The sequence below is a fragment of the Trachemys scripta genome, chromosome 1 (genome assembly GCF_013100865.1).
Source record: "Trachemys scripta elegans isolate TJP31775 chromosome 1, CAS_Tse_1.0, whole genome shotgun sequence".
Lineage (NCBI taxonomy): Eukaryota > Metazoa > Chordata > Testudines > Emydidae > Trachemys > Trachemys scripta.
Genome location: NC_048298.1, coordinates 45,006,529 through 45,024,324, shown reverse-complemented (window position 1 = coordinate 45,024,324; position 17,796 = coordinate 45,006,529). Strand labels below are relative to the sequence as shown.

Below are 17,796 nucleotides of genomic sequence, written 5' to 3'. Positions count from 1 at the left end.
GGCATTGAGGTGGGGGCGGGGGTGTCTCAGACTTTAGAATTGGAAAGAGCAAGTACCTGTATTTGTGTGTGTGGAGGGGTGGTGGGACTGTGTTTATGTGAAAGGTAATTTCCCCATGGAAACATCTTCAATGAAGCAGAATTTGAAAGTAGATGTGGGCAGAACAACAGTGGGCTTTCAAAGCTGACTCACAGCTTGATCGTACATATTCTCCACATTCTTGTTTGCTTAAGAAATCACTGACCATCAGATTAAGGATGTGTGTGAAACATAGCACACTGGAGGCAAATTCTGTACCTTTCACGACAAGTACCCGACAAAGAGATAAAGCTCTTGGTTTTTATGGCAAACACTAAGAGAAAATCCCTCTGTCAAAGCTGTACATTTTCTTTTCAAGCCCTGCTCCCACTGGGAGCTTTGCCATTGATTTAAGTGGGAACAGAGTCTTAAGCCAATGGTGCATGTGGGTGTGTGCCTTCATGTTGCACTTGTTGGTCACCATTAGAAATCTTATTCAGTCCCATACCCTTCTGCAGCCTCTCTCTGAATATGGGTTTTACCTTTGCTTTCCTTTTGAATTCCTGCTATTCGTATAGCACCTGTTGCAACCAGCACCACAGTTCTGCTCTCAGTAGATCTAGTAATTTCTCTCTCTCACACACACACACCTCATGCACCTTAAGTAATGATGTTACTGAAGGGCAGACACTTGCATTCTGGCATCCTAGGATGCTATAATTCACTTTCAAAAATTGTTGTGTTAGGCGCATCAAACTGTTCCTAGTTTGTTCAGTGTTTCTGCTTCCCTGCTGCCCTAAACATTCATATTCCTCCACCATTAGACGTCTCTTTAAAGAAAAAAAACCCCACACTTCTTGCAAGCAATTTACTAGCCAGTTAACCACTTAGTTGTGCGCATAGTTGTAATACCTCTGTTCAATACTCTCTTTCAAGCATACTTGCATAACAGTATATTGGTTAGTGTCCATTCAGGCAAATTAACTGTAAAACAAATGCAGAAACAGTTTTAACTTTCCCCCTCCTTGCTCTCAAAGTACTTGTTTGGGTTTTTTAACTTCTAATGCAGTTTGGTGCAATATAAATCAATATAGCCATACCTGGGTAATTGTTACTGCTGTCATTTACACTATAACACTTAAAATGTAGGTAACAGAATGAATATTCCTGAAATTCTCCTGTTGTGTAATTTTATAGCTGACCATTTGTGTGTCCACTGCTGAGCTACTCTATGGAAACATGCAAAAATGGGGTTGGGTGCTACTCAAGAAGGCTGAGGTGTTCAATACCTATTTTGCTTCAGTCTTCACTAAAAAGGTTAATGGTTACCAGATATTCAACTCAATTAATATTAACAACTAGGGGGAAGGAATGTAAGGCAAAATCTGGAAAGAACATACTAAAGAATATTTAGGTAAGTTGGATATATTCAAATCAGCAGGGCCTGATGAAATTCCTCCTAATGTACTTAAGAAACGAGTTGAAGCAATCTCAGAACCATACCAGTTATCTCTGAGAACTTATGGAGGACAGGTGAAGTTCCTGTGGAATGGAGAATGGCAAACATTGTACTGACCTTTAAAAAGAACAAAGATGACCCAGGAAATTATATACCAGTCAGACTAACTTCAATACCTGGAAAGATACTATAACAAGTAAGCACCTAATAGGATAATAAGGAATAGTCAGCAGGGATTTGTAAAGAACAAATCATGCCAAACCAACCTAATTTTCTTTTTTGACAGGATTACTGGCCTAGTGAATAGAGGGGGAAGCAGTAGCCATGATATATCTTGATTTTTAGTATGGCTTTTGATATAGTCCCATATGACATGCTCATAAACAAACTAGGGAAATGTTGTCTAGGTTAAATTACTATAAAGTGGGTGCACAGCTTGTTGAAAGACCATACTCAAAGAGTAGTTCTCAATGGTTCTCTGTCAAGCTGGTAGGGAGTATCCAGTGTGTGCCTAGGGATCAGTCTTGGGTTCAGTACTATTCAATATTTTCATTAATTACCTGAATAATGGAATGGAGAGTATGCTTATAAAATTTGCAGATGACACCAAACATGGAGGGGTTGCAAGCACTTTGAAGGGCAGGATTAGAATTCTAGCCTTTGCTGGAGTACTGTGTCCAATTCTGGGTGCCACACTTTAGGAAAGATGTGGACAAATTGGAGAGAATCCAAAAGAGAGCAAGAAAAATGATAAAAAGTTTAGAAAACCTGGTTATGAGGAAAGTTTAAAAACACAAGGCATGTTTGTTCTTGAGAAAAGAAGACTGAGGTGGGACCTGACAGTCTACAAATATGCTAACGGCTGTTATAAAGAGGACCATGATCAATTATTCTCCATGTCCACTGAAGGTAGGACAAGAAAGAATTGGCTTAATTTGCAGGAAGGGAAGTTTAGATCAGATATTAGGAAAAGCTTTTAACTATAAGGGCAGTGAAGTTCTGGAATAGGCTTCCAAGGAAGGTTTTGGAATCCCCATCATTGGAGGCTTTTAAGAACAGTTTGGATAAACACCTGTCAGAGATGGTCTAGGTTGACATGGTTCTGCCTAAACTTTAGTGGGCTGGACTTGATGAAATATCCAGGTTGCCTCCAGCACTACATTTCTATGATTAATGTCTGCAGAATTCAGAGTGACTCAGTAGGTGAATATTCTTTTAAATAGTCCTATTGGTTCCCACACAGGTTCACATATCTCATACCAGATAGGCATGACATTCTAGTTAGTTTAAAGTTATATTAATGTTTGTTACCTGTTAACTTGTCAGAATTACAAGACAGAACAATATGAAAAATACCTAAATTTGCCTTTCTCTGTGTGTATTAAATATAAGTCTCTCACATATATGATCTCTCTTGGAAAACAATAATAATTTCTTCCCACCTCCCCTGCCAACATGATATAGCAAATAATGTGGCACATTGCCAGTCATTATTCTTTGTATGTTCCTGTAAACCGGTAAATCACCTTGCTTCAATTAGCTGAAAATGTATTTGATATCTCTATATAGACAACAAACAAAGTAGCAGAGCATGGTATTTCCGCTGACGATAAATGGAATAAATTATAAATACCAGAGCACATGATATTTAAGACAGATGTATAAAACTTACCTTGGAATCTCAGGGAATGTGAAACAAAGCACTGCCCATGTCCTTGAAAGCACTGCCCATGTCCTTGTTTTGCATTTTTATGAGATGTATGAAGTTGTGATTTGCTGCTCATAGATGCAGATGGTCTTAACACAGCTGCCTAATGTTGTGTGTGTGTGTTTTGTAAACACTCCTCCTTCTGCCTACTAAGAACACTATTGTCTTTGTCAAACCAGGACTCAAGTTTACAGTATTTGTGTTGACACAATTATATTTAATCCAGCAAAGGTAGTACTTAACAAAGGTGGTCTATTCAGGGTATAAACTTTCATTTCCTGTGTTGAAATAGTCAACTAAGTTTTCTATTCAGATGAGATTGTAGCACATGATGTAAAAGCAGTTAATGCTGTTATCTTGATAACCAAAAATAATTTAAAGAGTGTAGCGAGGAAAAGAAAAAGCAAAGGGGAAAGTCCTGACCTATTTATCACTGAAAACCCTGAGTTACAACTGAGCTCCGGTAGCTTATGTCTTCCTCTCTTTCTGCATGGTGACTCTCCCTAGCACTCAGTAGCTTGGGGGCACCACTTAGGAACATTTACAGTGTATCACACATCTGTACAAAGAGAGTTTTGGAACTCTCTATTTGTTTAGTATTTGACACTCTCACTCTCTTTGCTGGGAGAGAAACAAACACGACAGGAAGAGAGAAGGGGACACACACACACACAAAGTTCTTAGCACTAACAATTAAACAAACAACTGAGCTCATTCATATTTCATAACCCTTCTGTGGTTTACACAGAATATAAAGGAGAAAGTCATACCAAGGAACTCAGGTGATTTTTGCATCTGTATTTTGGGTGGGGTGAGAGGTAGAGTGTGTGGAGAGGAAGAGGTCGTAGTGGTCAAAAACGAGAAACTGAGCAACGCCTGGACAGAGGAAATGGGGGAAAACAGACCTAGTCTGATGGCACAGAGCAAACACCAGCAGGATTTAATGACAGCAGTAATGGGGGATAAGGAGAGATGAGAGGCAAAGGTAATCTCAGGCCCAAGATAAATATAGTGGTCGCTGAATATCCACATAGGTATACCAGAGTATTTGTATTTCATGCTCTTTTCATTATTTCCTATCCTTTCCCTTATGTTTCATCCTATTTCTGCTGCTAACATTTGCTTTAGGACATATTCTGAATCTGGCTGTGCCTTATTTGGTCCAGTGATACACAAGGTAGATTGGTGCCCAATGGTTAGAGTGAAGAACCAGCATCTAAAGTGGTTCTGGATTCAAATGTGCTGAGTCATTAACTCAGTTGTTCAGAAGGCTAAAATTAGGGCCTCAAAAACAAAACAAAACAAAACAAACAAACAAAAAACCCAGCACAGGCATGACTGAGCTAAATTTACCTAGCACACACAGGAAAGGCTGAATGGACTAATTGCTATATTGTTTCTCTTCAGTTTTTCTTCTCTTTATGAGGAAGACACATTTTGAGAATAAAATCTTTCCACTATGAGTTTGAAAAGTAAATCTAGAAACCTATTGCTAATTTAAGCACTATAACATCTACATCTCTCAAGAGCAGTAGATATTCTTAAAGTCTATGGACTGGTTTCACTATTGCAGTGGTTCTCAAACTTTTGTACTGGTGACCCCTTTCACATAGCAAGCTGCTGAGTGTGACCCCCCTTATAAATTAAAAACACGGTTTTATATATTTAACACCATTATAAATGCTGACAGCAAAGCGGGGTTTGGGGTGGAGGCTGACAGCTCGTGACTCCCCATTTAATAACCTCCCGACGCCCTGAGGGGTCCCAACCCCCAGTTTGAGAACCCCTGCACTATTGCATTAATACAATTTTATGTTGACATAACTCCATTGACTTCAGTGGAGTTACAAGAACATAAAACTGGAGTAAAGCCATGGTGAATCAAGCACTTTATGGCTATTGTATCTTCTTTTAATTTGCACTGTGAAGCGAGCAAGCATGAATGGTTGATACAGCTTGAAATTAAAAAGTTGTCTGTTCTGAAAAAAGAAATTAACTACAAATGCTTTCTTTTGTCTTCTCCTGCAGGAAGTCACCAAAGCTGTGCAACCTCTTTTACTGGGAAGAATAATAGCCTCCTATGATCCTACCAACTCCCATGAGCGATCCATAGCTTACTATCTGGGCATAGGCTTGTGCCTTCTCTTCATTGTGAGGACTCTGCTTCTGCACCCTGCTATATTTGGCCTTCATCATATAGGAATGCAAATGAGAATAGCCATGTTTAGTTTAATTTACAAAAAGGTAGCTTTTTCACTTTCACTTGAATGAATAAGAAAGCAAAATTATTGCATTTAGTGTATGTTGCTGGCACAAGAACATTTTCAGAAGAGGGTTAGAAGAGGGGAACATTTAGGCAACAAACTATAGGAGGGATTGGGTTTGAGTAATAAAGTGAACATAAAGCACAAGGAAAAGCTACCCTACAGTATGCATCCCAGTTATTTATTGGCTGTCATTTTGAAGGTTTCCTTTTAAATGGCTCAAATCTGCCCTCAAATTGATACTCTTGATCTACAGAATTGGAAGCATTCAGTGGTTACCATTAAAAAGTAAATATTTGCCAACAGATATCACACACTCATCACTGTTATGTTATATATTAAATATGGGGAAATCCCCTGTGATTTCTCAGATAGTGATATGTAATAATGGTTGGCAAATGCTGATTTTTTTATGGTGCCCATATATGCATTATATTATCTAGAAGCTGGTGCTCTAAAATGATTGGTCTACCAAGAGTCTTCCTTCCTCTGAAAAGTGTCTAGTAACAGATGTTCATGTGCTCTGTGTTTTGAAAATGTGAAAATCTCAAAAGGACTGTGATTTTTACCAAACACAGCTATATTTAGCCAAATGCATGAGTTATTCATATGCTACATACTGAAAACAGGCAGATTTTGAGCTAATACAGCGCATTGCTGATGGAAATGTATGTGTGTGGAAGAGGGATTGTGCTGGAATAGTTTTTAGATCCTAGCTCATTCCTGTTGTAAAATCCTGATGATTCTCCTTACCTATTCAAAATTACCTTCAGCCAAGAATATCTTGTGCACAGTCACAATTTGACAGCTGTATGATAATGTACTTACATAACAAAAGACCACATCCCCCATTATGATCAAATCAGTGCAGAAACAATTATCCCTAGATAAAAAACTATCACAACAAGCTGCGAGGATATACTTTTCAGATCACATCCAGTGGTAGTCTTAGGCCACGTCTACACTATCGAGGTTACAGCAACACAGTTGTACCTATGCAGCTGTGCCGCTGTAAGATCGCTCGTGTAGCCACTCTATGCCGATAGGAGACCGCTCTGCCATCAACATAATTAAACTACTCCCAATGAATGGCGGTAGCTATGTCAACAGGAAAGTTGTCTCCTGCTGACTTGGCACTGTCCACACCGGTTCTTTTGTCGGTGTAACTTATGTCACGCAGAGGGGTGTTTTTTTCACACCTCCGAGCAACATAAGTTTTACTGACAGAAGTGCCAGTGTAGACATAGTCTTAGGCTCTATGCTTCCAGGGTCCCCAAACATACTCATACACTTGACCTGCTAGCCAAAGTGGGCCACTGGTTTAATGAAGAACAGAATCTTCAGCACAGTAGTTTTTGCTTTGTGAAACTGTTGAGCAAATCTCCTGAACAATGGAAATCTTGCTCTTCAACAAAATAGCTGCTATTTTGTTGAAAATCTTCTTCTCTGATGCAATACAAAAGCTCTTGGATTAGTAAAAGCCATTACTCATGCATCAACTGTCAATCATCAGTTTTGGATTCCAGGAACATTACTGGGGCCATATATCAAAAGGTGTGTTATATTCCTCCCCTAAACTATTCAAAAAGCCTTCTGCATACCTTGTGAAAGAGAAGAAGTAGCTAAGTAAATCTTGTTCTCCATTAGCTAACTGTTTAGCATAAAGATGTAGTTATGTGATGAATAGTGGTAATAATTGTTTTCTTCTTGTAGTTAAAGCAATTATATAACTCCAGACCAATTCCCACATTCTTACCTCACACACACACCCACACCCACCCACACATACCTTTTTGACTTTCTACAGTTGTTATTTTTAAGCTACATGGGGCTGAAAAACCATAAGACTCAGAATATGAACTTTAAAATATTAATTGTTAACTAATTATAAATTAGAAACCTATTAATAGATTTATGGGAAAATACTCAGAAGTTTCAAGCTGTACTCAGAGATTTTGTGCTGAAATTTTGGGACAGGTCAGGTGTGGATTTTATATACAAACAAAGAAGTTGAAATCCCATGTTAAGTGCAAAATAGAACCCAACTTTAACTATGGAGTTGCTACTGCTCCTGCAAATTTCACCATGTCTGTCAAGAAATTCTTGTGAAGATGTTCACTGTAGAGGATTTGGGACCATACACAGAAACACTCAGCATGCACGTGTAATTTAGTCTTGCCTTACATATAGAAATATGCAATAAAGTAAAAGCTAGGTTAAAAAAAAGTCAATATTTGCAAAGTAATATAATGAATACATTAAACTTTAGTGACATAAACAAAAGGGATTTAATAAGTGTTTTTCTTTGTAACAAAGATAACAAATGAAACATTGTATTACTGTTTCACTGGCTGTTAATTACTAGTATTTTTATTTCTATTTGTTCTCTTTTATTCAAGTAAGTTACAAGGCCATTCATCTACTGTTTTGTATTATTTTGCAGACATTAAAACTATCAAGCAGAGTCCTAGATAAAATAAGCACTGGACAACTCATTAGTCTCCTTTCCAACAATCTGAACAAATTTGATGAGGTATGTCACTGCTTGTTTAAGCTCCTGTATTTGTTGTATCACAGAAACAAAAGTGAGTGACTGCAAAACTTAAAACAGTTCTAGAAGCATTAGCATCGCCATGGCTGCAGTCAAGCAATGGCAATAAATGGCCAACTCTGGTTAGCTGTGCTCATCTTAAGAAAATCCCAAACTGCATTCCCACTTACATGATGTGTGGGTGTGTAGTCAGGGAGAGGCTGATTCAGACCTCATCTTTGCCCATCTCCTGTACCCAAGACAGCGAGATAGCAGCGTAAACCTGGAAAACTAAGGAGCTAGGAGTTGCATGTGGATTGTACAGTACTGTATATTGCTCAGTTGATGGAAGGCCCTAGAAAATCCATGAATTTCAAGTAACAGAGTGTCTGTTTGACCATCCTATTGGGAGGAGAGACATGCCACTTCCACCAGCAGCTAGCATAAGGCTGAGCTGTGAGGAAGACAGGAAGAGTAGAACTACTCATGTGATACTCAGGAGACAATCAGCTATTGTGGTTATGGATACAAGTACAAACCCTTTGTTTGTACTTGTACTTGTACAAATATTACTTTGTGCATCCCTCTTCAAACCCCTTGATAGCTAGCATGGATCCCTCAGGACCTATGTTGTCATACAAATGCTAGTATGATACTGACTTTTACCCTCACCATACATCTTGGATGGCAAATAGCTATTAGTCTCTAGGGCTAGAATGCTTCAGGCATCAGCCATCTCCCCCCTGTCAACTGCTCCCACCCGCATGCCCCTGCTCCCAAAATCATAGAGCTGCCAACCCACAAAGGGGAATTCTACACTGCTTGTACATCTCCCTTACTCCCTCTCTGCATGTACCAGCCATTATTGCCTAACGCTTGTGAGGTTTTTGGTTTCTTAGGGTGTGCATTATCTGTGACATTATTTGGCTCTCAGGACTACAGGAGTTGGCCCTAAATCCATCCCAGGAAAAACAAATGAGGGAGATGACCATATAGGGAGCAGGTTGTTTTGAATTAATTGCATATACAGTCTTAGTCACTCTTTCAACAAAATAAATTACTTTCCATAATAATTTAAATAATTATTCATAGGTTCTTTCATATATCTCCTCTCATCTGGCAGTGATTGAAAACATACAGGGGAGGGGGCAGGGAGGAATCCTGGTCCCTTTGAAGTCAATGGCAAAACTCCTACAGGCCTATATGGGGCCAGGATTTCACCTTGTATTTATATAGCTTCGAGGAGAATTGTGGACTGAACTTTGTCCCTTGAAAAAAACAAAGCTCATGTGTGGAATGTATATATGCATTGGTATGTCCTCAGTGTAATTAACACCCACATTGCTATGTGCTCAGAACCACAAAATCTCCTCTCTAAACTGGTTTTACTACTGGAAATTCTTTTCCTATTCTTTGTGAAAATTGTTCAGAGTATCACCTCAATAGCTCCTCTCTCTTTCATATTGTCTGAGTATTTTTGCTGTGGATTTTTGCAGGGGCTAGCACTGGCTCATTTTGTATGGATTGCACCTTTACAAGTGGTGCTACTGATGGGACTGCTGTTGGAGATGTTAGGGCCCTCAGCATTTTGTGGATTTGGCTTTCTGATAATCGTGGCCCTTTCCCAAGCCTGGTTAGGACGAATGATGATGAAGTACAGGTGACAAAATTTTAAAGATGTTCTAAATAATTGTATGTTTTCACAAGGCATATTGCTTTATGAGATTTATGGTCCTCACTTAAAAATGTTACTCCATTAGAGTCTGCTCTTCTGAGGACAGGATTACAAAAAAAGATATCTGAAGTAAAGAAAACACAATAGAAGCACTTGGAGAAAAGTAGAAAAATATTATTGGGCTAATGCTGATGTGTTTCTTTAATTGACTAATACATTAATAATTAATTGGTAGTCTTACAATTCATTTGTAAGATTATTTCACATATGGGGAATATTACTGACTGAAATCAATGGGGCTCCATGGTGAGTAAATAAGCAAAAAATCTGGTCCTGTTTCCAAATCTCGGTATTTATATAGGTTTTGGTTGGTTGCTTTGCAACTGTGTTTATAGCCATCACCTTGCAAAGCAAGATCTCAACTTTTTTTTGCCTCTTCATGAAATAAATAAAATTGAAAGAAAAATGGAGGAAGTCAGAGGGAAATAATAGAAGGAAAACAGATTAAAAAGCAAACTGGAGAGTGGGAGAGCGGGGACACACACCAGAATACAGAACATAAGATACAAAAATGACTTTAGTAAAGTTCGTTGAGCCAAAATTCATCCCCAAAGTCAATGGAGGTTCCTCCTTGAAGACAGTGGAGTTCATCCAGGGCTGAATTTAGTCCCTTTTTCTTAATGAAAATGTTTAAAAATAAAATCGAATTCTAAAGATAAAGAGATACTATTGTGAACATAAACAAAGCCAAACCTTACTCACCTTACACTGGAATTCCCACTGATATCATAGAATCATAGAATCATAGAATATCAGAGTTGGAAGGGACCTCAAGAGGTCATCTAGTCCAACCCCCTGCTCAAAGCAGGACCAATTCCCAGCTAAATCATCCCAGCCAGGGCTTTGTCAAGCCGGGCCTTAAAAACCTCCAAGGAAGGAGACTCCACCACCTCCCTAGGTAACGCATTCCAGTGTTTCACCACCCTCCTAGTGAAATAGTTTTTCCTGATATCCAACCTGGACCTCCCCCACTGCAACTTGAGACCATTGCTCCTTGTTCTGTCATCTGCCACCACTGAGAACAGCCGAGCTCCATCCTCTTTGGAACCCCCCTTCAGGTAGTTGAAGGCTGCTATCAAATCCCCCCTCATTCTTCTCTTCTGGAGACTAAACAATCCCAGTTCTCTCAGCCTCTCCTCATAAGTCATGTGCTCCAAACCCCTAATCATTTTTGTTGCCCTCCGCTGGACTCTTTCCAATTTTTCCACATCCTTCTTGTAGTGTGGGGCCCAAAACTGGACACAGTATTCCAGATGAGGCCTCACCAATGTCGAATAAAGGGGAACGATCACGTTCCTCGATCTGCTGGCAATGCCCCTACTTATACAGCCCAAAATGCCGTTAGCCTTCTTGGCAACAAGAGCACACTGTTGACTCATATCCAGCTTCTCGTCCACTGTGACCCCTAGGTCCTTTTCAGCAGAACTGCTACCTAGCCATTCGGTCCCTAGTCTGTAGCAGTGCATGGGATTCTTCCGTCCTAAGTGCAGGACTCTGCACTTGTCCTTGTTGAACCTCATCAGGTTTTTTTCTGCCCAATCCTCTAATTTGTCTAGGTCCCTCTGTATCCGATCCCTACCCTCTAGTGTATCTACCACGCCTCCTAGTTTAGTGTCATCTGCAAACTTGCTGAGAGTGCAGTCCACACCATCCTCCAGATCATTAATAAAGATATTAAACAAAACCGGCCCCAGGACCGACCCTTGGGGCACTCCACTTGAAACCGGCTGCCAACTAGACATGGAGCCATTGATCACTACCCGTTGAGCCCGACGATCTAGCCAGCTTTCTATCCACCTTACAGTCCATTCATCCAGCCCATACTTCTTTAACTTGGTGGCAAGAATACTGTGGGAGACAGTATCAAAAGCTTTGCTAAAGTCAAGAAATAACACATCCACTGCTTTCCCCTCATCCACAGAGCCAGTTATCTCATCATAGAAGGCAATTAGGTTAGTCAGGCACGACTTCCCCTTCGTGAATCCATGCTGACTGTTCCTGATCACTTTCCTCTCCTCTAAATGTTTCATAATTGATTCCTTGAGGACCTGCTCCATGATTTTTCCAGGGACTGAGGTGAGGCTGACTGGCCTGTAGTTCCCCGGATCCTCCTTCTTCCCTTTTTTAAAGATGGGCACTACATTAGCCTTTTTCCAGTCATCTGGGACCTCCCCCGATCGCCATGAGTTTTCAAAAATAATGGCTAATGGCTCTGCAATCTCACCCGCCAACTCCTTTAGCACCCTCGGATGCAGCGCATCCGGCCCCATGGACTTGTGCACGTCCAGTTTTTCTAAATAGTCCCGAACCACTTCTTTCTCCACAGAGGGCTGGTCACCTTCTCCCCATGCTGTACTGCCCAGTGCAGCAATCTGGGAGCTGACCTTGTGCGTGAAGACAGAGGCAAAAAAATCATTGAGTACATTAGCTTTTTCCACATCCTCGGTCACTAGGTTGCCTCCCTCATTCAGTAAGGGGCCCACACTTTCCTTGATTTTCTTCTTGTTGCTAACATACCTGAAGAAACCCTTCTTGTTACTCTTAACATCTCTTGCTAACTGCAACTCCAAGTGTGATTTGGCCTTCCTGATTTCACTCCTGCACGCCTGAGCAATATTTTTATACTCCTCCCTGGTCATTTGTCCAATCTTCCACTTCTTATAAGCCTCTTTTTTGCATTTAAGATCAGCAAGGATTTCACTGTTTAGCCAAGCTGGTCGCCTGCCATATTTACTATTCTTTCTACACATCGGGATGGTTTGTTCCTGCAACCTCAATAAGGATTCTTTAAAATACAGCCAGCTCTCCTGGACCCCTTTGCCCTTCATGTTATTCTCCCAGGGGATCCTGCCCATCTGTTCCCTGAGGGAGTTAAAGTCTGCTTTTCTGAAGTCCAGGGTCCATATTCTGCTGCTCTCCTTTCTTCCTTGTGTCAGGATCCTGAACTCGACCATCTCATGGTCACTGCCTCCCAGGTTCCCATCCACTTTTGCTTCCCCTACTAGTTCTTCCCTGTTTGTGAGCAGCAGGTCAAGAAAAGCTTTGCCCCTAGTTGGTTCCTCCAGCACTTGCACCAGGAAATTGTCCCCTACGCTTTCCAAAAATTTCCTGGATTGCCTGTGCACCGCTGTATTGCTCTCCCAGCAGATATCAGGGTGATTAAAGTCTCCCATGAGAACCAGGGCCTGTGATCTAGCAACTTCTGCTAGTTGCCAGAAGAAAGCCTCGTCCACCTCATCCCCCTGGTCTGGTGGTCTATAGCAGACTCCAACCACGACATCACCCTTGTTGCTCACACTTCTCAACTTTATCCAGAGACTCTCAGGTTTTTCTGCAGTATCATACCGGAGCTCTGAGCAGTCATACTCCTCTCTTACATACAACGCAACTCCCCCACCTTTTCTGCCCTGCCTGTCCTTCCTGAACAGTTTATATCCATCCATGACAGTACTCCAGTCATGTGAGTTATCCCACCAAGTTTCTGTTATTCCAATCACATCATAGTTCCCTGACTGTGCCAGGACTTCCAGTTCTCCCTGCTTGTTTCCCAGGCTTCTTGCATTTGTGTATAGGCACTTAAGATAACTCAATGATCGTCCCTCTTTCTCAGCATGAGACAGGAGTCCTCCCCTCTTGCGCTCTCCTGCTTGTGCTTCCTCCCAGGATCCCATTTCCCCACTTACCTCAGGGCTTTGGTCTCCTTCCCCCGGTGAACCTAGTTTAAAGCCCTCCTCACTAGGTTAGCCAGCCTGCTGGCGAAGATGCTCTTCCCTCTCTTCGTTAGGTGGAGCCCGTCTCTGCCTAGCACTCCTTCTTCTTGGAACACCATCCCATGGTCGAAGAATCCAAAGCCTTCTCTCCGACACCACCTGCGTAGCCATTCGTTGACTTCCACGATTCGACGGTCTCTACCCCGGCCTTTTCCTTGCACAGGGAGGATGGACGAGAACACCACTTGCGCCTCAAACTCCTTTATCCTTCTTCCCAGAGCCACGTAGTCTGCAGTGATCCGCTCAAGGTCATTCTTGGCAGTATCATTGGTGCCCACGTGGAGAAGCAGGAAGGGGTAGCGATCCGAGGGCTTGATGAGTCTCGGCAGTCTCTCCGTCACATCGTCACATATGAGTAAAATGAGCACAATTTGCCCCATAAAATGGCAGAAAAGGCATGACCCTGCATTCCTTGTGAACATCACTTGCCTCTTAATCAGAATTTGGAGGGTGCAAAGAATGTAGGGTCAGGGTCTTATTTATTAACATTGAATGTGTAAATATTAAAAATTAAGTTTTTAATATGAGGAAAGTAGTGAGAAATTTTATAAAATATTAAAAGACTCACTATCAATTATGTGAGTCATACTTCCTAGAGTTTGTTTTCTTCATAATGCATTATTAGTCTTTTAATGCACAGTATTGTTCACTATTATTATTTAATGCCTTATTATTTTACAGAGACAGGAGGGCAGGAAAGACAAATGAGAGACTTGTGATCACCTCAGAAATCATTGAGAATATACAGTCAGTTAAAGCTTATTGTTGGGAAGATGCAATGGAAAAAATGATTGAAAGCCTTCGAGAGTAAGTGTATTCATTTGTCAGTCTCATTTCTATAAGGTTAAAAAAAAGATTAAAATCCTTAGATGCCTATGAATAGCATCCGTGGTTACATTAGTTAGGAAACAAGACACATAAATATTCATCCTTCATAAACGGGCCATCAGCAGGGAGTGGGAGGAACATTCCCTCATTGTGGTTTCATTTTTCCCCAATTTATCAAGTATATTATGGAAGTTTTGTGACCTGTTTTTTGCTTTCTCCAAAGCATTTGATATAAGCAACCCTTAATGACAGGGCATGAGTGGAGATGGTCTATTGGTCTGTTATTTCCATCTTGCTGTATAAAGCAACTAGCCCCCTCAGATGGTGTTTCATGTATTATAAAAGGAATGCAGATAAAAACTCCCTTTCTGGGCTTGGAAACAACTTTTTTTTTCATCTCTAAAACTTTGATGGTTATGGAAAAATAATCAGAAGACCCAACTGCTTGGCTATTTGTAACTCTGACATTCAATATTACCATTTAACAGGTACAGGTAAAGACAATCCTAGCATCTGTATTTGTTTCTAGCTAACCTATTCCTCACCCTACAAAAAAAATGGTGTGTGTGTGTGTGTGTTTATGATTATTCAGGGCTTTCTTCCAGTTCTGAAGCAGAGGTATGAATCCTCTGTATCTATTTTGCATGGACTTCATTAAAGACCCCTTCAAATCTTGTAATACAAGGCTGTTGGGGTCATGTCATGTTCAAGAATTAGAAGTACTCCTGCTTTACATGGCCATACTGAATTTATAAGTGTGATAATCTGGGAAATCTTTGTGCTGCCCATTTTAACTTCCAGAGCTGAAAGTATAAATCACTACAGTTTGAACCACAGAGCCAGGCTCCCTACAGGAGAGCTGTAACAGATTCATAACCAGCACAGATCGGGCATGGGGAGGAGGAAGGGACATAACACATGCAGTCCAGTGGCTTACTCTTGCATCAAACCTATCAGAGTAGTGCATCTAGTCCCACAGAAAGAATAGGAATTAAGCTTCAGGTGTGTGGCTGGGAAAATAACAAAAAAGAACAGAAGAAATGTAAGGACCATATTTCATGTAAATAAAAGGAATGAAATAATATTATTACCCAAACATGTCCTTATTGTTCAGCTGCTTATGTTTTGCCTTTTAAAAGGTAACCCATAAAAAGTGCAGTGCTTGTTTTTTCAGTGCAGAGAAGTCCTTGAAAATGATGGTACCTGTAATCTATTTGATTTAATATGGGCTGAGAGGCTGAGTTTGGATCCAGATCTGAATTAGGGTTGGCTGAGGTTCAGATTCCAGGCTGAATCAAGGCTAGGTCTTAGATCTCATAGAGCCAAAAACTCATGAGTTGTTCTTGTGAGATTTGGGCCAAACCTTGTAAGTACTAAAGAAATGAACAGAGACGTATATCCCTACAACTGAATGTTGCACAAATCTGTAGAACCCTGTTGGTTTAATAACTCGTGTTAAGTTATGTATGACATTTCTTTAAGAGGAAATGGCAGAAATGTCATGAAATCATCTTACCTCACATACACTTTCTTCCCTCTTGGGCCACCCCACAGAGCAGCAAATGGGGCCTTGACCCTGTTCATCTACACACCAGCCAACAGTGCTAGTTACCCTGAAAGTGTGTAGCGCAGGCACACTCTGCCAGAATGATATGGCTCTTCACTGCCACCAACACAGGCTGTGCCTTAAAGGCACAGATGAGCTCATACTAATGGTAAATCCCCTCCACAACCAGCATCTGACCAACACCTCTACACATCCCTGAAATGCCAGAGAAGTGGCACAGCCTCTGTAACAAATCAAGATGTCCAGACAACTTAAAAAAAAAAAATCTGGGGTCTGGCAGAGCAAGAGAGGAAGTGAATTCCAAAAATTCAGGTGCCCTCATAGGAAAAAAAAAAATCATCACCACCATCTTTTGAGCAGTCCTCTCTCATTTAAAACAAGGCAATTTGGGCATCTACGCTGTTTACAACTGTTTCAATAGGATGTGAAAACACAGTTAGTCTCCCAGGCAAGCTTGTTCCAAACCATTTTGGATTTTAAAAGGTTAGTGAGCTTCTAGAGACACAGAATTCCTATTACTAAACATCCTGGGAGCTCCAGTGACGAGAAACATCTGATGACGTATATTCACTGAATGATTAAACTCAGACATCTAAGGTTGAAATAGTGGGATAAAGGGTGCCTATTTCTATCATTTTATGGCACTGCTATCAGAAAGCTCCTTGCAGTTTAGCACAAGGAGATAAGAAACTGTTGTTCTCTAATGTGTTTCACATAGTCCTAGTGGGTTTTTTTTCTACACACCTACAAAGCAGTGCTTTTTGTGTTATACACTTCCTTCCCGCATCCCACCCCCAAATTCAGGTTTTTCCTAGGGATTTAGTTTCCTTCTTTTAACTTTAATCCCTGGTGCTTCTCTTCTCTCCCTCCCCCTTCCCTCTTTTCCTCTCAATTCTTTGACTCTTTGTATTGTTGCTGTACTTGACAAACTTATGTTTGCTAAAAACTTTTATAAAAGGGTCTCTTCTGCTGGCAGTTCTCTAAAGCAGCATATCAGTTGATCTAAATTTTCCATTTTCTATGGATGCCATCACTAAGAAAGATGTACAAAACCTAACTTATCTAGAAGGGAGTAGCCTCAGCTCCCTGTTGCTGTTAAATCCACAAGATAATGGGCCCAATCCCTGTCCTCAGTAAGAATTTTATCTCAATAAAGACAGAGGGCCAAATCCCACTCTCCTGCAAGAGAAAGGCTGGAAGACTGGGAAAGTCCCTGAATTTCCTCCAAATCATCCTGGTCAAGCTTTTCCCACTTCAGAGCAGATAGGGGTATGATGCTCCTTGCTGGCAACGAGTTGTAGAGAAACCCTACCCTTTTCAGAACATTAGCTCAGGGACCGAGCCCCTCTCTATTAGGTTTTGGACCTCCCTGCCCATCAACTGTGGTAACATGACTCCTTTAAGAGTTATGCTTCTTTTGATTTCTCAAGCATGCCTGGCCCAAGGCCCCCTCGGGGCAAATTTGACAGGGGAGTAAGATGCCATGTGAGAGATTTCTGACAACTATCTTTGTGGGAATAATCTTGTGGCTTTGTAGGGGATAACACCTTGGTAAGTGACTTATTTCAGCCACTCTCTATCCCTGCCCAGCCACGCTGCTCAAAACTGCAGGCTCCTAATTTGTAGAGATTAGGGGCTAAAGTCACAAAATGATTTTGGTGCCCAACTTCTATTTTAGGTGCCTAAATCTCAGAATCAGGCTCCACTGGGATTCATAATCCCCTCTCAGATGCTGCTGAACCCTGTAGGCACCTAAACTCACTCAGTGCCTACATTTTTGCAGTAAAATTTCCATAGGATCCTATGTTTCTGCCTGTGAGCATGCACACTGCAACCCCAGGCCAGGCGTCTGGACACGCCCCAGAATGATGCAGAAACTAGGGGAAGATAGGTGCTTCTTTGCTTAACTTGCCTGTG

At 41.0% G+C, this 17,796-nt stretch overlaps 1 protein-coding gene across 1 annotated transcript in view; it reads left to right on the top strand.

Annotated features, from left to right (window-relative positions):
* Window positions 1-17,796, top strand: part of CFTR (CF transmembrane conductance regulator) — a 132,179-nt gene that overhangs the window by 16,581 nt on the left and 97,802 nt on the right. The window contains exons 4-7 of the mRNA XM_034757727.1: window positions 5,214-5,429; window positions 7,893-7,982; window positions 9,476-9,639; window positions 14,166-14,291. Coding sequence (XP_034613618.1) covers window positions 5,214-5,429; window positions 7,893-7,982; window positions 9,476-9,639; window positions 14,166-14,291 — 596 coding nt within the window. The remainder of the gene's footprint in view (window positions 1-5,213; window positions 5,430-7,892; window positions 7,983-9,475; window positions 9,640-14,165; window positions 14,292-17,796) is intronic.